The 22,670-nt window shown below is 35.8% G+C and overlaps 1 protein-coding gene across 1 annotated transcript; it reads right to left on the bottom strand.

Moving 5' to 3' along the window:
* On the bottom strand, positions 198 to 12,539 carry LOC109850654 (cytochrome b-c1 complex subunit 7-2-like). The gene is made up of 4 exons (XM_020420709.1): positions 12,328 to 12,539; positions 12,074 to 12,231; positions 9,057 to 9,104; positions 198 to 613 (listed from the first exon to the last, which is right to left on the bottom strand). The coding sequence occupies exons 1-4, from the start codon at positions 12,425 to 12,427 to the stop codon at positions 545 to 547; spliced, it is 375 nt and encodes a 124-aa protein (XP_020276298.1). The 5' UTR covers positions 12,428 to 12,539; the 3' UTR covers positions 198 to 544.

Raw genomic sequence — 22,670 nt, 5'->3', positions numbered from 1 at the left:
GAGATGAAAGGAAATAAATGTACAGAGTACTCGAAGCTAACTTTATTTGCAATTTATCGCTTAAGTATCAGAATCTAATGTAGTGAATGGTAAAATAGTTTAGCGCACGCAGCGTAGTCGTAGCCAACGCTAATGCTTTTTAACACTAACATGTACATCCCAGACAACACATTCCAAAGTCTCAGACTTCAGGATCATAAAGCCATTTTGTAGCGATAAAACAAATAAATGTAGAAGATTTCATGGGACACATTTCAAAGAATGAACGGATACATAATACAGTTAGAAGACCATGCATCCATGATGTAACAAAATCATAAACTTTATTTAAATAGAAAAAGAAAACAGTAAATGATTAGGCTCATCAAGCATGAGTGGGTGAAAATGTCTTTTAACCAAAAATCAAGAATGCCGCATTTCATAAAACGGCAAACAGAGCCAATCAACAAAAATATTTCTGGGCGCAGATACCATAAACCAGTACAAGCCTCCACTAATTGCAATTGCTGCTTGATTTTATTCCCTGCATCTTAAGCAAGACTCCTCAAGGGAGAGTACGCTGGAACAGAGGCAAAGCTCCCAGTGCCTCCCTTTCAGCTCTCTCCTTCTTCACCTGCCACCAATAGGAAGATGCCCATTAAGAGTTTCGTCACCGGAAAAAAAAAGGAACATGTTCATAAGATGCCATTATACGGCTTCAACTGACAAAATTTCATGGAAAAATGAAAATGAACAAAAGTAATTCTAGCGAAAATTCTGATTGTTACGCTCGTTTTTATCTGATTTGCTTTTTCTCAGTCGCCCTCAATCCAGTCATTATTTGCAAATCAATACAAACATCCCCAATTTTCTGTATTTCACCGCGCAAGTTTGATCGTTAGGTGAAGGACTGACATGACATAGTTCTGATATTAATCAATAGTATTTGAATCCAATCTTGATTTTGAAGAAATTGCTCGCATAGTAATAAGATATGAAACCCATGCAAAGGTAGTCAAAAAAAATTTCTAAAGACTACAATCGAAACACATCAGTTCCGTTAAGGTAATTGATGGAATAAACTGATCGCCTACCAATGTTAAGAGTCTCATTTCTCATACTTTATATTATACCTCACATTATACTTAACCCAGACCTGTTTGTCAACTCCCTTATTAAGACATAGAAGACTCTGATACAATTATGAACATATTCTGATCTCTTTTATCATATTCAAACTTCCTTAAAGGTAACTACCAAAATTGTTAATGATGTATATTGCATGGAGTCAATAACTTATTCGTTTAGGGACAAAAGGAGGTCTTCAAAGAGTTTTATTACCAGACAATGTTTTAAAAAGCTAGCATCTTTCCCACCTAGACACACGCCTAGGCTTAGGCGGTACCTAAGTTGCCTGGCTAGGTCTTGGAAGCGCCTAGGGGATTGTGTGCCGCTTAACGCGGACTGCATCGCTTAAGACCCTGACTATAATTTCTTCAAGTACAGTCTCCACGTCTTCCAACATCCTTCAAACTCCTCTTGCCTTCTTCACTCACTATGCACACCTCATCTACATCCTCCAACTTCCAAATAACCTCCACCACCACTTAAGGGAATAAAAAAATCCACTTAGGCGCTAAGCGCCAATCCAGTGCCTAGCGGGCCTGGCGTTTTCTATAACATTGAAATTTATTATCAGTTATCAATTATTCTAAGTAAGAATTTAAAAAAAAAAGGATAACCCTAGTCCCCGCCTAGGCCCTAGGCACCAGGTCTGACACCTGCACAACGCTTTCAGTAACCTTGATCGAAAAGTACAAAAATGAACAAAACTTGAGAATTATAGCCCTCAAAAATTGTGAATTTTCGAGTTTGCATATTTAATTGTGATTTGGACGAAACAAACTCTGCCAATGCTGTTTGTCAGCAGACTCAGCACTGCCTATTTCAAGCCAGGATAAAGGAGAAGGGTTGTGTTAGGTAGCCGGCAGCCAGTGTAAAACATAATCAGATTCACATGTAAAATGAATCTTATTATATACTCGTTGGGGCGTCCCCGCCGCGACGCGTTGCATCGATCCCACCCCGATGCAATGATAAGTAAGCAATGATGGATTGCTAGGGCGTCCCCCGGAAGCGACGCGTTCATCGATGTCACCCCGGTGTAATGACAACTAAGCAAAGGTGTTCTAAGGATCTATAATCCTCTAATAGAATAACTAATAATATTAGGCATATACAATCCTCTAATAGGATAAGTAATAATATAGGCATAGACTAGAACGGCCCAAGAGGGAAAATGGTAAGAAACTTTTACAAGAAAATAGAATTAGATTAGCTACTTGGAATATAGGTACACTTAGCAGAAAGACAATAAAATTAGTGGATGTCATGATTAGAAGAAACAAATATAATTAGTTTACAAGAAAAACTAAATGGATAGGTGAAAAATCTAGAGAAATTAAAAAGACCGGATATAAACTTTGGTATACGAAAAAAAGAGAAGAATAAGTAAGGAGCGGAAGTTATTGTAGATAATATAATAAAAGAAAATGTTGTTGATGTAAGAAGAGTTGGAGATAGAATAATACTAATAAAAGTTATCTTAGGTGTAGAGGTTATTAATATTATTAGTACTTACACACCACAAATAAGCTTGCCCGAAAGTACTAAAAGGAAATTTTGGGATAGATTAGATGAATTAGTATAAAGAATCCCATTTTGAGAGAAATTACTTATAGGAGGGAATCTTAATGGGCATGTTGGTAAGGATAATAACGGATATGAGAGGATACATGGAGGTTTCGGGTATGGAGATAAAAACGATATGGGTAAATCAATTCTAAAGTTTGCAATATCGTATAATTTGATAATAGCAAATACACCTTTTAGAAAAAGAGATGAACACTTAATAACCTTTAAAAGTGGTTTTAATAATAGTCAAATAGACTTTTTTCTTACTAGAATGACGGATAGGTTAACATGCAAGGATTGTAAAGTTATACCAATAGAGAGTTTAGGTACACAACATAGATTGATGGGCTTAGACATGTCTATTAAAAAGTGGAGTAGAAAAGCTAACATGAACAAAAAACTAAGAACTAAATGGTAAAATTTAAAAGGAGAGAATTTAATACATTTTAAAAATAAGATAATTAAAGAAGATATATGGAACATAGATAATGAGACTAATATTATGTGAAATAACATGTCTTCTTGTATTAGAAAAATAGCTAAAATATACTAGGAGAATCTAAAGGTTGTAGATTATATGGTAAGGAGAGTTGGTGGTGGGATGAGAGCGTGCAAAAGGTTATTAGAGAAGAAATATTTATATAAAGAGTGGCAAAAGTGTAAAACTAGGGAAAACTTAGAAAAATATAAACTAATAAAGAAGAAAAAAGGGTTAGTAAGAATAAATACAAAGGTTATGAAATTTTTTATAAGAAAGAATCTAAGGAGGGAGAGAAAGATATATGTAAGCTTGCAAAGATTAGAGAAAGGAAGAGTAGAGATTGGGGTAATATTAGGTGTATTAAAAGTGAGGATTAAAGAGTTCTAGTGACCGACGGAGAAATAAAAGAGAGGTAGAGGGATTACTTTTATCAATTGTTTAATGATAACCAAACAAGTGAGCAAAATAGAGATTTTGACCATATAGTGAATGATAGGAACTACAGATATTGTCATAAAATGAAGATTAGCGAGGTTAAAGATGCTCTAAAGAAAATAAAAAGTGAACGAGCCGTCAGACCGAACAATATCCCTATTGAAGTTTGGAAATATCTTGGAGATATAGGCTTAGGATGGTTAACTAAACTATTTAATAAGATTATTGAGACAAAAAAAATACCGGATGAGTGAAGGATTAGTATTTTGATACCGATATATAAGAAAAAACGGGATATACAAAGTTGTTCAAATTATCGAGGTATAAAACTCACGAGTCATACTATGAAACTTTGGGAGAGGATAATTGAGCAAAGACTAAGAAAAGATATATCTGAAAATCAATTTGATTTATGCCTGGGAGGTCAACTATGGAACCTATATAAATTTTGAGACAGTTGATGGAGAGATATAGAGAGAAAAGAAAGGATCTACATATGATTTTTATCGATCTAGAAAAAACTTATGATAGAGTATTTAGAGAGGTAATGTGGTGGGTATTAGAAAAGAAATATGTATCTAGTATATATATTGATGTGATTAAAGATATGTATGATGAGTAACTAGAGTAAGAACTAATGAAGGAGAGACTAAACTATTTCCTATTACCATAAGTTTATACAAAGGGTCAGTTTTAAGTCCTTATCTTTTTGCATTAGTTATGGACCAACTTACTAAGCACATTCAGGATGAAATCTCATGATGTATATTATTTACTGATGATATAGTATTAGTTGATAAAATTAGAAGAGACATTATTTATAAAGTAGAAAGATAGAGACAAACTTTTTGAGTCTAAAGGTTTTAGAATTAATAGAACAAAAACAGAATATATGGAATGTATTTTTAGTAAAAGTAGGAAAGAAAAAGAGCCTATGGTACATATTGATGGCTAAGAAATACCTAAAACTAATCATTTTCGCTATTTAGGATCTATCATTAGGCATGATGGTGAGATAGAGGAAAGAAATACCTAAAACTAATCATTTTCGCTATTTAGGATCTATCATTAGGCATGATGGTGAGATAGAGGATGATGTTGTGCATCTTTCGCTATTTAGGATCTATCATTAGGCATGATGGTGAGATAGAGGATGATGTTGTGCATCGAATCAAATCGGAATAGTTGAAATGAAGGAGTGCTTAGGGAGTCTTATGTGATCGTAGAACACCAATGAAACTAAAGGGAAATTTCTATAGGACGATTATAAGACCAACTATACTTTATGGGTCAGAATGTTGGGCAATTAAAAACATGTTAAAAAATGTGTAGCAGAAATGAGAATGTTGCGATGGTCTTGTGGGTATACATTAAAAAATAAGATAAACAATGAGTACTTCTGTAGTAAATTAGGGGTTGCGCCTATTGAGAATAAAATGAGAGAGAATAGATTAAGATGGTTTGGTCATGTACAAAGGAGACCCCTTAGTGTACCAATTAGAAAAATTGATAATATTAGAGTTAATAGGGCTAGGAGATCTAGAGGTCGACCTAGAATGACTTGGTCAGAAGCAATTAAGAATGATATGATTAAGACTAACATAATGAAGCAAATGACCCGCAACAGAATGGAATGAAAATATAGAATTCATGTAGTCGACCCCAAACATTTGGGATAAAGGCTTGGTTATTGTTGTTGTATTTGGACAAAACGGGAAAATTTTCATGGTTTATAACCTACAAAAATCGCAAATTTTCAACTCTGCGCAAATAATTATCATTTGGACAAAACAAACAAAAATAAAGAAAAAACGTCGGTTATAACAAAATAAAATCGATAGTTTTCTAGTTTTCTTTATTGACTGCCCTTTGGTCGAAACAGGAAAAAAAATGAACTAAAATCATTGGTAGGACATGAAGATCGCGAATTTTCTAGTTTGCATAATTATTTGGCACTTGGTAGAAATAGTCAAAAAATCAACAAAAATCATGAGTTATAGCTCTTGGAAATTGCTAATTTTCGAGTTTGCGTAATTAATTGTCATATTTTTGAATCGTACAAAATGGAGAAAATTCATAGGCTACAACCCACGAAAATTCATAATTTTTGAGTTTTCACAATTGTTATTTGGTCAAAACATACAAAAATAAACAAAAACAGTGAATTATAGCCCTTGAAAATAGCAAGCTTTTGAGTTCGCGTACTAAATTGCCAGTTGGTCTAAACGAAAAAAATGCAAGAAAATCATGCGTTATAGCCCACTAAAATTGTGAATTTGTGATTGTAAATAATTAGCATTTGGTTGAATGGAACAAAAATAAACAAATTCATAGGCACATAATTTTCCTATTAGATTAATTAATTGTCATAAATTATAGTCATTTGGCCAAAACGAATAAAGGTAGACAAAAACCATGTGTTATAGGCCACAAAAGCTGTAAATTTTCCAGTTTGCATAATTAATTGCCATTTGGCTTAAATGGACAAAAATCGTGAGTTACAGCTCACAAAAATCACTAACTTCGGAGTTAAAAGTAATTCACATTTTGTTAAATAATACAAAATGAAAAAAATTTATGGGTTATAAAGCTAAAATTGATAATTTTTGCATTTGCATAATTGTCATTTGGCTGAAACATACAAAAATGAACACAGAACGTAAATTAAAGCCCTTCAAAATCGCAAAATTTGGAGTTTGCAATTGTGCCATTTGGTCAAATGGAAAGAATGACAAAAAATAATGGGCTATGACCCTGAAATTCGCGATATTTCGAGTGTGCGTAACTAATTGCTATTTGGTCGCAACGAACAAAAACAAACAAAAATCGTAAGTTATAGCCTACAAATCCAATAATTTTCCAATTTGCTTAATTAATTACTATTTGGTCAAAATGTATAAAAATGAAAAAAAATAATGGGTTATGGGTCATGAAAATAATGAATTTACCCGTTTGCACAATTAATTATCATCTGATCGCAATGGAAAAGGCTCGTGAGTTATAGCCTATGAAAATCATTAATTTTGGAGTTTTTCTATTTAAGTGTCATTTTGTTGAAACACTTAGAATGGACAAAAACTGTGGGTTAGAGCCCAAGAAAATCGATAATTTTCGAGTTTGCATATTTAATTGGCATTTGGTCGAAATGTCCAAAACGAATAAAAATGGTTAATCACAGCTCTTAAAAATCACGAATTTTCTAGTTTGCACATTTAATTACCATTTAGTCGAAACAAAAAATGCGAAAAAAATTATCAGTTATAGCCCACTAAAATCGCCAGTCTTCGAGTGTGCATAACAAATTGCTATTTGGTAGACATGAATAAAAAACGTATAATGTGGGTACAGACCACAAAAATTGATAATTTTCTAATTTGCTTACTTGTCATTTCGTTGAAATAGGTAAAAAAGGACAAAAATCACGATTTATACGCCATGAAAATCACAAATTTTCCTATTTGCACAATTCATTGTCGTTTGAATGAAATGGAACAAAATAGAAAAAAATCATCAGCTAAAGCTCACAAAAGTCATAAATTTTGGAGTTTTCATAGTTAATTACAATTTTGTCAAAAATGTACAAACATGAAAGAAGTCGTGGGCAACCCACTAAAATTGATAATTTTCGAGTTTGCATAATTAACTGCTATTTGGTTGAACATGCAAAAATGAACAAAAAGTGTGAATAATAGCCCTAGAAAATCACAAATTTGAGTTATCATATATAATTGTCATTTGGTTGAAACAGAAAATCGTTAAATTTTGAGTTTTCGTTTATAATTATTATTTCGTTGAAAAAAATGGATGAAAATCATGACTTGCCAACGGAAATCACGAATATGAGTGTAAGTAACTGCGAATGAACAAAAGCAAATAAAAATCAAGGGTTACATACCACAAAAATCAATAACTTTCTAGTTTGCTTAATTAATTGACATTTTGTTGAATGGATAAAAGTGCAGAAAAGTCATGCATTATGTGCCATGAATATCGCGAATTTTCCAGTTTGCATAATTAATTGTCATTTACTCGAAAGGGGCAAAATGTGAGTTATAACTGATAGAAATTGCTAATTTTAAAGTTTGCGTAATTAATTGTCATAATGTCGAAACGTACAAAATAAATAAATTTCACAAGTTATATTACCTAGAAAATCGATAATTTTCTAGTTTCCATAATTAATTTCCATGTGGCCAAAAAGTATAAAAGTGAACAATATCATAAATAATAACCCTCAATATTTGTGAATTTTCAAGTTAGCATATTCAAATGCCATTTGGTCAAAACGAAAAAAATGACAAGACATTGGATTATAGCTCACAGAAATCGCAAATTCTTTAGTGTGCGCAAGTAATTATCATTTGGTTGAAACAAATAAAATAAGAATACGTCGTGGGTTATAGCCCGCAAAAATCAATAATTTTCTAGTTTTGTAGTTAGCCTAATTAATTGCCACTTGGTCCGAACAAATAAGAATAAATAAAAATCATAGATTATGGAAGACGAAAATCACGAATTTTCCAGTTTGCATAATTAACTGTCATATTGTTGAAATGAAACAAATTGTGTTATATCTCATAGATCACTAATTTCGATTTCGAGCAATTAATTAGCATTTCATTGAAACATGCGAAATGGAGAACCCTCGAAAATTGATAATTTTTGGTCGAATTAATTAATGTACAAAAATAAACAAAAATCATGAATTATAGGCCTTGAAAAGCGTAAAATTTTTAGTTTACGCATTTAATTGCTTATTAATCAAAATGGGGGGAAACACGTGTTATAGCCTATGAAATCATGAATTTTTTAGCGAGCATAAGTAATTACCATTTGGCTAAAATGGGCAAAAATCGTCAGTTATAGCCAGCGAAAATCGATAATTTTCTAGTTTGCTTAATTACAGCCATTTGGTCTAATGTGAGAAAACATGGACAAAAATTGTGAATTTTCTAGTTTGCATAATTAATTGCCATTTTTTTTAAAATGGACAAAAATCGTGAGATATATCTCATGAAAATCGCTAATTTTGCAATTTGTCAAATTAATCGCCATTTGTCAAAACGTACATAATGGACAAAATTCATGGCTTACAACCCACGAAATGATAGTCAATTGCTATATGATCGAAATTACCGAAGCTTGTCTAATCAGTGCATGTAATGTAAATGAATATAGATATCAAACTATCATCAACTGACTATAAAAAGATATCACAAAGATACAAACAAAAAGGTGAGAGTATTAGTCCATAAGAACTACTTGCAAGAGCCAGTATAGGTTGAGGATAGCTTCTAAAGATAAGTTTCGAGTAAATTGCTATATGATTAAAATTACCAAAGCTTGTCCTATCAATGTAGGTAATGTAAATGAATATAGATATCAAACTATCATCAACTGACTATAAATGGATATCACAAAGATAAAAACAAAAAGTCGAGAGTATTAGTCCATAAGAACTACTTACAAGAGCCAGCATAGGTTGAAGATAGCTTCTAAAGGGAGTTTGTAGTGCCTGTTAGGAACAAAGGAACTTATCCAGGTTAGTCTTGATAATTAAAATTAGAACTGTGACTAGAAAAAAAATAAATATCATACATATGTATGTTCATAAACATGCCAAAACTAGATGTAACACCACGACAATATTAAGTTTGAAATCTTCCTAGGAAAACATATTTCAATATAATTAAAAATTTTGCAATATTGGCAGCAAAAAAGGTGTTGCACAATTCAAGAAAGGGGAACTATTAAGCTCATTCAAATAAATAAAAGTCTCTAGTTAAGTACTTATTATCGGTATCATTGTATGTTTACACTCTTGAGTCTTGAAGGTAATAGTAGCACGTATTTAGCAGGAAGCAAATGAACGATCCACGAAGGCTACCACATTAAAGATGAAAAAAACCCTAAAATATGCATGAATAGTCGAAGACACACTGAGTTGTCAATGCATAGGTACAGCTTTAGTGTATGTCAATTGTCAAGTGTTCTAAGTTTATACAAGGCGTATCATAATTCCTTAGTTCTGGTATATTCCAATAGCAAATTAGTTCATTGGGAACATGCACCTCGTTAGTTACATGAGAAACACAAGCCAAAAGGTTGAGTGGTACTTATTAGATACACGACCAAACAAAGTTTTTTTTTAATATCCAGCTGATTAAGAAATTATTGCCAATCTCACCAATAATTTTTGAAGACTCAGGCAGAGGTCAAACAAGAAAAAAGAACTGAACCGAGGCATTCAATAGAGAAGACCATAGGCTAACATCCATATAATTAACCAAGAAAAAATGGAATAAAATTCCGCTTCACACTTGGTTGCTCCCAATGTTCTATGTCGTCATTAGCGCTCATCTGATGTTGGAATCTCATCAATTTAGTTTAAAATTCTGCCACTTCATCCACCCATCATTCATCATCCAATTCAATGCTCAATGCAGTGTTTTAGACAGCTTGTTTCCTTCACAGAATCAGAGGTGACCTTTCTCATTTGAAGAAAGATGTGCTATAATAGCATCATAGACTACTAAACTACCCTGCTTGAATAAAAATAATTCAACTTATATAACATCCTCTTTATATATATATATCCAACAGATATGAAAACAGCTGCCATTATCTGAAGGGATGACAACAACTGACGGCCATTTTAGTTTTTTGTTATCATTAATTGAAAACAATATCTATTTTATCCATAATTAAACGTGCCTTTTCAGCTTTCATGTGCCATGCACCATCATCAATCCTGTCAAAATCGCCCCCCCCTTTTAAATGGCATCCGCATTTTCCCAAACCCATAGCCAGGGGCGGATCCAGGATTTTAGTTCTGGGGGGACCGCGTACAAAAGATAGATAAAAAATTTTCTTAATGTAATTTTATTCACAAGAGATATACCACAACCTAAATAAAACGAGTAGAATAGCCAACATCAATATCTCCAAAATATTTCAAAAGAGGAAGACAAATATTATATAGAAAATAGTCAAATAAGCATCATCTATTTTTTTATAACTAAAATTTCTCTAACTAAAAGGAATTCGACGTTCCTTAAAATTTTTAAAGTCTTCAATGATAGCATCAATGCTCAGACTTTTAGCAATTTCTCTTTCAATAAACACCATTAATACATCGGAGAGGAAAGCATCATCCATTTTGCTTCGAAGCCTAGTTTTGACGATATTCATAGCTGAGAATGATCGTTCTGCAGTAGCAGTAGAAACTGGAAGAGTAAGCACAAGTACGATCACTCTAAAAATGAGGTCGTATGTAGCAGATTTATTAGTCTTTACCAACCATTGACACAACTCAGAAATGGTTGAAAGAGTTTTGAAATCTGACCCTTTGACTACATTATGCTCATAATGTTTCAGTTACATCTTCAAACTCTCTTTTTCTTCACTTGTAAAATCTTGTGCATAAAACTTGACAATAATGCTCTTTTCTTGAATGAATCATTAGTGTCCACAAACCACTACACAATAGACATTTGCTCTTTTTTTTGACTCATCACGGGCTTCATCAACAATAATGCAATACTTGGCAACTCCAATTTCTTCACGAATTGCATTTTTCAATCTCACTGAAAACACATGAAGTATTTGTTTTTGAATATCATGACTTGTATATTTGGCATTTTTGGGAGCTTTCGCAATTGCCTTTGAAAATTCGTCATTCTCCATGGCCAGCACATCCAAAAATTCAAGAAAATTATCACGATTGGACGAACTAGATTTCTCATCGTGGCCTCTAAACGGAATCCCTTGGAGTGCAAGCAATCACACCACAAGTATGTGAGCTCTTAACCGAAGACGATTTGTTGCAACTTGTTCAGCATTGAAGTTGTCGAATCATCTTGTTATATGCTGCGGTTGGTTCATCAAATCCTCACATGCTTTTTCAGCATTACGATGGAGTGAAGATACATTATCTTTTCCTATTTCAATGAAATCCCCTTTATTAATCTCTTAAGAATAACCCCCTTTATTAATAAACCCCCTTAAGAATAACCATTCGCTAAATACCTCTTCATAAATTTCCAATTTCAATGAAACCTCCTTTATTAATCTTGTTGCTGCTCATGGTAATGTATTTACTATTAATATATACATAAAACCCCTCAAATAATTAATATTCACAAACTAATTTTTCCCCAAATTAGGAATAGAGCACCCTAATTCCCCCCACCTCACCCCCAAAAAAAAAAAAAAATTTGAGGGGGCTTGAGGAATAGAGCACCCTAATTTTTTTTCCCAAATTTTGGGGGGCCGTGGCCCCCCCTAGACTGTATGTAGATCCTCCCCTGCCCATAGCCACACAGGGCAACACTATATGCATTTATTTCAGGTCTAAGCATCGATCCATCACGAAAACCCATAAAACATAAAATTGAAGCTTTTCCATCTACCTAGCATTTCCCCAGCGATGAAGCTTTTCCTCACATATCCACAATTTAAAAAGAAAAAAAAAGCAGAAATTACCTGGAGCTCTTGAGGAAGATACTCGTGCTTCATCGAGAGATCCATGGCGCGCTTGATGCGCTGGTGCCTAGCATCAACGATCTCTCGAGGAAGCCGATTCAGCGCCTCCTTGATGTCCAGATCCTCCATGGGATCGTGGAGGTCATCGTAGCGCAACCCTAACCAAAGCAATAAAAAAATTAAACAAACTGATGATGAATTTGGTGCTCAGATCTAAAACCGGATCCAAAAGTTTGCAGAAATGAAACCCTAACCGTATTTCTTGAGGCGAGTGGCGACGGCGTTGCGGTGCATGGCGGCCAAGGGGTTGCGACGGGGGTTGAGGATCCATTGAACGAATGAAGATTGCGCCATTGATTTTGATCGATTGCTGGATTTTGATTTAGGGTTTATTTGCTTCTCTCCTTTCGGATTTGGGATCGATGGAAGGGGGGAGGAAAGCTTTCCGAAACCGAGAAAGTGGGCGAGCCTGGTGTAATGGGCTTTTACTATCGTTTTGGGCCCAATATTTCCTAGAGTGGGCTGGCTTGGGGCTCACAGTGTGTACACTCCTGAGTAAAAATCCTTGTGAGGGTAGGCAAAAGTGAAGTATGATAGGAAATTCCTCAATCATTAGTTGAGTTTTTAAGAAAAATTTTCATTGTATTTGGTAAAGTGGTAATTTTAAATTGAATGGGCACTTCTATCCAATTCTTCTCTCGTTGAATGCAATCCCCCCTTTTCCTCTCTCCTCTCTCTCTCTCTCATCTCTCTCTCCGAGTCTCTCTCGTCCCCTGCGCTCTCATATAATACTCATATATATATATATATGATATATAATATATAATAAGAGACGAGGAGAGAGAGAGAGATAGTTAATGGGTATCATTCATATGAGGGGAGGTTTCCTTCTATGACGCACCGCCACATCCTAAAACACATGAATTGAGAAGGCACATAGTGGATGAATCCGCTCCGTTGAACTTGATTTACATATTCTAAACTCCAACACAACTCGCCACCACCCCTCCCGGCACGCAAGTTTGGGCGTGAACACGTCGTCGTTTGACCCTTCATCCACTCAGCTATCAATTTTACGGTTTTTTTGATGAATAGACTTTTGCACCATGGCTCGATGGAGGGTCCAAACGACGATCGGATCTTCACCAATCTTGGTGTGTTGGGTTTAAATAATGTAGATCAAGCTTTAACCGGGAGCGGATCATCCATAATGTCGGCTCATCATGTGATTTTAGAGACGTCAAGGAAGCGAAAATCCCCTCCTATGGCAAGGATACCCATTAACTCATATAATACTACTATATATATAATATATATATAATACTATAATAATAGTATATATTAATATATATATATACTACATATATATATATATTATATATATTATATCACTATATATCATATACTATATTATATTTTCTCTAGAGGTTCTATTATTTTCATTCTCCAACGCTCTTTCTTAAATTTAAAATTGGGGACCCAAAAATAGGACAGATAAAAGGGGACAGGTGAGGTGTCCTTCCTTAATTGCATAATGAGCTGGTCATTTTCGGATCCATGGGGCATTTTTCTTTAAAATTTCATGCATAATTCATTTGAAAATTATATGATTGACAAAGGGAAGCACAACATAAATATACACTAGGTAGTGACATATTTAAAACGAGTCTCATTTAACATGCATATAATATGATAATAATGGGTATGCTTGTAGTTGATGTGGTCATTTCTCATCCGCCCATTTAATAGGTGGATAATCAAATAGGGACTATTTTTAAGTGGGCACATCTACTTCTTTATTACTAAAGGAGAACAACAAAAAAACATCTAATGAATAGTAACTTTCAAAAATAATCTAAAAATGGTTCCAATAACCACTATCTAACACCCACTCTCACAACAGTTATTGCTCCCCTTGAATCGGAGAAGAACCAGCGATTTTCCACTCTCTTTCTCCTCCTTCAGATCTCCCGTGATTCGTCGACGCTGATGTCATCCTCCAATAACTCTCTGTTACCAATCTCAAAGTTGAATCTCGATCAAACAGCAAAGCAATGGGCGATGCGATTCCGGTCATGGTCCAGCGAGGGTTAGCCGACAAGCTGTACGAGAAGCGAAAGATCGCCGCTCTCGAGGTGTGAATTTTTTAAGGTTTTGTGTGAATTTTTTAGGGTTTTGTTTACTTCTTCGGTCGATTTAGGGCTTTGTTTGAGTTTTTAGGGTTTAGGCTGCTGTTAAATGTAGATTGAAGGGATAGTGAAGCAATTAGCAGTCACTGGCGACCATGAGAAGATAAGCGTTGTGATTAGTATTTTGACCATGGAGTTTACTTATTCACCACAGACGAATCATTGAAAGGTTTATTTCTTGGATTCTCTATTTTTTTATTAAAAATTTTTGGGTTCTTAGAAGATTGTAAAGTTTTGTTATTGTGTGTAGGGAGGATTATTAGGGCTTGCTGCAGTGACAGTTGGATTGGCAACAACAGCTCCCCAACATCTTGATGTAAGAATTTGAGTAGTGCATTTGTTTCTTTATGTTACTGTGCTATGAAAATGTAAATAAATATGCTGTAAATAAATAAATACACGAAACTTAGATGGATTCTTAAGAAAAACAGCAAGAAATGTGATAAATTGAAATGAAATAAATTATCTGATGGCGTGTTATTCTAGAATTTGTTTGGTGCACTTATCTCTTGGTTAAATGTTTCTTGAATTCTCTGTTGAATTTATCTTCGTGCATAGATTATTTGTTATTGTAGGTAGACAAGAAATGCATGAACTTAGATGGATCATGGTTGTTTCCCTTCCCAAAGGATAATTCAGGGCATGTGAGGCTGATAACTTCAGTTTATTATTGAAATGAGCTCTTAGATATCACATTTTTTATAGTTTCAATATTGCTAGGCTAGAGATTAGCTGCTTATATATCTTATGAAAGAAATTACCCACCTGGATATGATATTTGCATTTACTAATTACATAGCAGACGGGGAGTTTATTTTGAGGCAAAGACATGGGAAAATAATGAAGCAATTAGGTAGTGGGAACTTAAGGAGTAATGATATATTTAGCACATTATATCATGGGAAAATGTATCTTAATTTCTTTTGTTGATTTAATCTACTCCTAATCTACTTTTGATGTTTAGGGGTTATTGATCTAATACAATCTGCTTTTGATGTTTTTGATGTGTTCTTGATTTTAGTAATGATTCAAATTCTATGATTTCTATTTCAAATTGTATTTGATCGAAGCTTATTTTTTGGAAAATAAGAGAAAATAAGAGTGATATAGTTAAGATTTGAGCATTAATTAGAATTAGGGATGATTGGAACTCATTATTTATCCAAAATTAGCAAACACAAATTAGAAGAAAAAGAGGATGTTGATTTAGTGTACTTTTCTCCCTAATTTTTAATTGCAAGATGATTTGCGCCTTCGATATATTTGAGCTAATGCAACCTAACATGTAAAGTAATGACTGAAATTATCATCCTTTGTATCCTTAACCTTAAAGATATTAATTGAATGTGTTGAGGTGATCATTTTTGTGTGTGCCTCCATCATGGATAGTTTATATAACCTGCGTAAAGAACACGCTTCATTGACATATTGCTCGCAAATTGTAATCCACCAAATATACCCTCCATAATTTAGTCAACATCAAAAGCTGTATGTTGGCCTTTTTCATGTTTTTCTGCCATAGTAATCCGAACTATCAAACTATTGGAAGAAATTCTAAATTTATCATACATTAGATATATAAATGCTAATGACGTGTGCACAAGATATACCAGTGTTACTGATGATAAATAGTTTTTTTAATTCGATTAACTTCTATAGAAAGTGCGTTGTAGATGTTCTCTACATTCAAAGACATAGAACATCTATTTGTGAGTATCTTCTGTTTACAGTGACAAAGATTTGTTGTCATACTTTTGAGTCTAATATATAGTTTTAATTAATATGAGCATTATGGACTGAGGAATTAGTGTTCAATTAAGTATGTAGAATATTTTAACGCATCTATCAGCTGTGTACATACATCTATGAAAATTCTAAAAGGTACTGTACAATTATGGTGTCTACCCTCGCATATATATGTTCAATATGTTTCTAACCACTTATGTATGAATTTGATTAACGACGAATGTGAAGAAAATATTTCCCCACTTAAAACCATGCTTCTTAACATACTTAAACTGTCTTTACATTCTTGCAAGATAATTTACTAAACTATATTCAAATTGTACTTTATAGTAACACATTGTTTCGTGCTACGGCTTTCAGTATTAGGGGATCTTTCTTACTTGATAAAACTATTAAGTGCTTATACTAATGGAATTAAATCTTGATGCAGGAACTAGGTATCTAGCCTTCGATAAAGGAGCACAAATTTTGGACACATAAGATCATTTGTGTACGGTAAAATCAGTTTCTCCTGGGAATTTGCAGAAAATCTTTTAGAAACCGTGCTTTACACAGGTCTAAATACTAGTTTAAATGTATGGAGAAAAAGCATCCGCGTCACTACCAAACAAAAATTTTATGTTTGGTACGAAGCATACCCATTATTCTCATAAAATTGTTAGATCTACATCATAAAACTTGAGATCTAAAACCATATAGCCATGATTAATTCAAAGAGATTGGTGACGCAAAGAATCACGCAAAACTTCGTGCCAAGTTGGATTTCAAATCTGGACTTATGCAAAATAGGCATTCGGAGCCCGTTAAGTACTCGCATAACGCCACAAGGGGGTGGTTCTAAACGTGGCGACTGCCCGAACATAACTTTGATCGGCTTAAAGACAAAAATAAATTGTGCCTGAGAATGCCAAGGACACAAAGCAAGGTTTTATACTCCAAGAAGAAGAGCGCAATTCACCAATGATTATCGTCATACCTGGGAGATCAATACCAAAAGACGATACGAAATTTTTGCAATCAATACCAATGAATCGTATTATCAAATTGAGGTTGTGAAAATAATTTTCGAAGGAGAGTTATTCGAGAGATAAACTCTCGTTGTTCCTTTGTGCACGGACTCGTCAAAACAGCATTATCAGAATGTGATGTTTCAAACGAGAAATCAATGCCACGAAAAGTCTCTGCATTATGCAAACCTAAGCTGAGAAATTTGCCGCAAAAAGAAAATCAGCTGGCCGCAACAATGATGATTCCTGAAGTCATCCATCAACAAGGTAAGGCTGATAGAAAGAAAGTCTAAACGCATTCAAATGATTCAATCCCGGACTTTTTCCCGCGAAAGGAAAAGTCATCCAAGAATTGCTGCCAAAAAAAGGAATGTCCTCGACTCAATTAGAGCTTATCAGACCAGAGACTACAAGAGAATCCAAGAAGGAATGTCTCGGAGGATGGAATTACTCGGACACTTATTCGCAATCGCTTCTGATGATAAATGTCTAGCCAGCAGGACAAATCAGAGAAGTTTCACAATCACTGCTGATCAGTTCACTCAAATACTTCAGGAAAAGCTCTAGCCAAAACAACGTGAAAGAATATTAGAGCGAAGTGAAGACAGAAATGAAGTTGGCTATCCCAAATGAGAGAAGCTGTTAACATCAACAGGCCTGCAACCTCCTGAGCTCCAATCAAGCGAATTGAATCCAGCCACCACACTCGGAATGTTGTACAGAGGACAGTGATCCAGAGGTGGTGAAGTCATTCATGGGGCTGATAACCTCCAATGACAACACGCTGGGGTGGTTTAAACGGATCCTACCAATAACGATATTGGGGGTGTTTAATAGCACCTCTCACTGGGGGTGGTCGCAATTATTCTTTAATCGACATCATTCAGAAATATAAAATGGAGACGATGACGGGAGAAATGCAAAAAACTTGAAGACAAAATGCAATGGCTTTGATGACGGCTCAAGATATTGTTTTAAGAAGACGTGTATTCCATGTCGCTTATCCGAGGAATGGGGTTCAATACCATACCCTCGACAAATTCAATTCTGATTACTTTCACACGCATCCGTTTGAAGGGAAGAGTTCCGCCGATTCAACACTTGATTATTTCAAGTCTCATTGGCATAATCTCTGGAAAGAGGCCTTAATGATCCCCGGGTCATCGTTGGGCACCCCTTCGTGCCGCGCCTTCGGATTGGTCCGGGGATCGGTGAGGTCAACAGGAGCATCAATTGCTGGGATGACATAGAATTGTTACCTCAGCAACTTCTTTGATGATGACGCCGAAGTGTCAATCGGACCCTCTAGATGAGAAGCAAAAAGACGAGAGTCAAGTCGAAGATTTTGTCAAGCGTTTTCCGTTGGGCAAAGCAATGAATTGCAGAGATCCTATTACAGGAGGCGAGTTATCCTGCAAAACATGCCACAATAACCTCTCCATCGATGTCCTGGAAGCTTCTGGGGGTCGTGCCATCCACAACATTGGAAGAGTTAAAATCTCGGGGTGAACAAGCTGAACACTTTTCTTAAAAGAAGAAAGCTGAGAGAGGGCCAACCGCAATGCTCTGCTCGTTGGATGCGACTCTCGATCCGAGGTTCAAAAGGAGTATTCTTTGCGAAGATGATGAAAGCTCCAGCCATCTGGAATACCTCCTGGCCAATGACAAAATCGAGCTACCCAACCTATTAAAGATCAGGATGGAGCTAAGAGGATTTACGGATCCAAACTACTGTGGCGCACGACAGAAGGTTCTTCATCCCCTGAGATTTGCTTCGGACTTCAAAAATAAAATCCAAGCATTAACTTGACTCACGGGTCAAAATGGCGAAAGCAAGTCCATGCAACTAACTTTAAAAAAATAAAAAAGATGACCATACTCGCATCGGATACATGAGTATAAAACTGTTTCGCCATATGCCATGCGGATACATGAGTATAAACTGTTTTCGGCCGCTACTCCCATCGGATACATGAGTAATAAACTGTTTTCCCCTACTTACTCTCCATCGGATACACGAGTATAAACTGTTTTCCCCCAAACTCGCAGTGGTGGCACGAGTATAAACCTGTTCCGCCACAACTCCAAAGAGTATAATAGTATAAACTGCTTCTCGATTAATCCATACTGGAGTATCAATGTTAAACAGAGCCGTTCCAAAGGAAGCTGGGGTTGGATAAATCATATAACGGGTAAAGTCCCGGAAGAATGTTTAATGTTAATATTCTTAGGCGATAACCCGATCATTATGAACAAAGTGATAAGCACTAAAAACTCTTACTATAACTTCTGAATACTCTTTTGGCTGAGAATGAGATTGCGATCACTTCTTTAAATCAATCTTCAGCTCTCAATTGCCATTTTGGTCAAACTTTAAACAGTTAGGGACCAAAAGCTAAAATCGCCTCGCGATTCTTTCCATGAACGAGAGGTCACAAATGAAGCGATCAACCTTAAACAGTTAGGATCGTCTCAAATTCCATCTTGGTCAAACGCTTTAAAACGTTAAGGACCAAAGCCAAAATCCCTCTCGATTCCTACCATGAACCGAGAGGTCCACAAATTGAACGATCAACCTTTAACAGTTAGGATCGTCTCGAAATTCCCCATCTTGGTCAAACCTTTTAAACAGTTAGGACAAAGCGCAAAATGCCCTCTCGATTCCTCTCATGAACGAGAGGTCCCACAATCCACAAATTGAACGATCAAACCTTTAAACAGTTAGGATCGTGCTCAAATTTCCATCTTGGTCAAACTTTAAAAACAGTTAGGACCAAAGCCAAAATCTCCTCTTGATTCGTCCATGAACGAGAGATCCACAAATTGGCGATCAAACCTTCCTACAGTTAGGATCGTCTGCAAAACTCCCAACTTGGTCAAACCCTACTACAGTTAAGACCACAACGCAAATCTCCTTTGATTCATTTTTGGAAGCGAAGGGTAGCACTTTTGAATGAGTAATCAAACCTTATGACAGTTTAGGATTATTCAAACCATCCAGATTCTCTAAGTGGAAGATCCCACTTTGAAGTTTCTTTAACTCAGGAGATAGAATATAAAATTCTTTTTCTTCGCGCGATTCTGGGTTTATCTCTAACCAACAAACAAGAGACCTAGGAGATAGAATATAAAATTCCTCCTCTCGCAATTCTGGGGTTTATCTCTACCAAACAAACAAGAGACCAGGAAGATTAGAATATAAAATTCTTCCTCTCCATCAATCTGGGTTTCAATCTCTACCAACAAACAAGAGACCAGGAGATAGAATATAAAATTCTTCTCTCGCATCATCGGGTTGCATCTCTACAACAAAAGAGACCAAGAGATAGAATATAAAATTCTTCCTCTCCATTACAGGGTTCATCTCTACCAACAAACAAGAGACGCAGACTACATCCCATAGGTACGAGTCTAAACTTTTTCCCTAATCTCACAGGAAGTTTGCTGAGAATATTACTCAAATATTCTTAAGAATAACCTGATTTACCTCCCAACGGGTTATATGAGGTACACTATTTCCCGAACACTCCAATAGAGGGCATAGCAGTATAACTATTTTCTATTCTTCGACGCAGTTCAAATTCAAGACTTCGACAACCGGTCACCGATAACGCAGCACCGGAGGAATTTAGCTATTCTACAAAGCGCTGAATAGGCTAAAAGATGAAGAATCAAGGATTGACAGCCATTCACGAAAACCGTTCTAACGCAATTTCCTCAACCAAAAGTACTAAAGAAATTGCAAGGAAAACTTAATCATATCCAAGTGTCGCCAGACTCCTCTCAAAATGATGAGTCTGTGATACTTTGGAGGGGGTATCTGTAGAGCGTCAAAAATGCCTTACAGAACATCCTAAAATATGCCACTCAGACAAAGAGAAGGTGATAAACATAGTATCTAAGTCATGGGAGATCATACCAAGCCCAAAGGAAGCAAAGGATCTGTGAATCAACATAAACAATGTGAATTCACAGAACAATGCAAACTACAGCGTGTGGGCGCGGCAGGCTTCATGGTGCCGCGGCTACAGGCGGCAGCTCATAGTGCCGCCGGCTAGACGCCGGCAGTTCATAGTGCCGCGGCTTGGCGAGCAATCCATGGTGCGCGCGGATACTATAGGGGATGCTACATAGCGGTTACGAGGTAGTTATGTGATGATTATGTGAAGTCTACGCTGGCGGCGTATCAGAAATAAAGAACGTGTGCTGACGTGTACAAAGCAGTTACCACGAAAAAGGTGGGTTAAAAGTCGTGGGAGGACAGTTTTCAAGCACGATGGAACGTGCTGGTAACTGCCCCTTGTGGCCGCTGCATTCATGCTGGGCAGCGCCAATAGACGCTGCAGTCCATGCTGCCAGCGCGCAATAGCCGCTGGCAGTCCGGGATGTCGCGGTCAAAGGGATAGTCGTTGATCGGTCTATTTCTCAGTTATGTCGCAAGGAGGCTATAAATACCCCCTATGGACATCATTGACGGGGGGCTGAGCATTTTCGCAAGAGAGATTAGAAGGCAGAGAGCCTTGAGTTTTGGTGAAATTAGAGCAGAGAGAGAGTCTTCCTTCTTCAACAAACATCCTCAAGAAGCATTCTAGCGAGTCCTAGAGATGCTTAAGGCTCAGACTTGCATCTTTGGAAAGAGTGAACATCTTACATTCGATAAAGAATATTCGCTTCAATTCTTACTGTCGATAAACGAAGGAGAAATCATTAACCCGTCACGGTTCAAAAATAATCAACATAATAAATTAGATAATGCTGTGATCGGTGGTCCACGAGTAAAAGCGGCTCGCCGCACATCGACAGGCAAAGATCGCCAACGGCAAGCAGCGATGCGCAAACAACGTGTCCTGCGTTTGTTTTCAGAGTTCGTAATTTTCCTTTTGTTGTGTAAAAGAAGTGCTTATAAAAAGACATATTTCTTTTGAATTATTGTAATCGACGCGAAGATATTAATGAATTCACATACGAAACCGAACTTTTGACGCAAAACCAAGGACGCAGTTGAAATAGACAGTAGCTGATCACATTCATGTAATTTTCATGCGCACTCCATGATTGATCTATGTCAATTTGATTGTAATTGGAAATATGTGACCATGTGATGGGTCGAGTCACGATTATGTGACGAATGCGCTTGATTCTCTATATTGATATAAGTCAATGACGTGAGATTGTCGGAAAATACCTTTTCAGTGATAGAGCAATTCTTGAGCTCATAAGGTTATAGCCAATTTAAGGATCATATGCGTGCGCCAAGTGGAGAATTGTTGGATTTAATACTTATAAATGACTTTTGTGGGACATATGATTAATCAATGTGTAATTTCTATCTTGTCAGGATAACTCACTAAAGGTGATCAATTAGTTGGGTTAATGGTATTTAAATATAATCATGGGGTTATATGTGCAGATACGCAGGTTTTGTAATTGTGATTTATTGAGGGGCTAATATTACAAAAGTACAACCTCTTATAAATAGGAGGGGTTATGGTCGGCTAATCTAGGATTACAACATTCTCTAATTCTGCTTCACCGCTCAAATGCTAAGAGAGAAATTCGGCTAAAAGAGATAACCCAAGGTTAGAAGATCCAAAACAAAACAAGATCAGCAATGGATTCAGGTATAAGCCTTCGCGCTCTTTTTAGATTTTTGTT

Source organism: Asparagus officinalis, chromosome 7 (genome assembly GCF_001876935.1).
Source record: "Asparagus officinalis chromosome 7, Aspof.V1, whole genome shotgun sequence".
In the NCBI taxonomy this organism is placed as follows: Eukaryota; Viridiplantae; Streptophyta; class Magnoliopsida; order Asparagales; family Asparagaceae; genus Asparagus; species Asparagus officinalis.
Note: the sequence above shows the minus strand (reverse complement) of the source record. Positions and strands in the feature narration are given on the sequence as shown.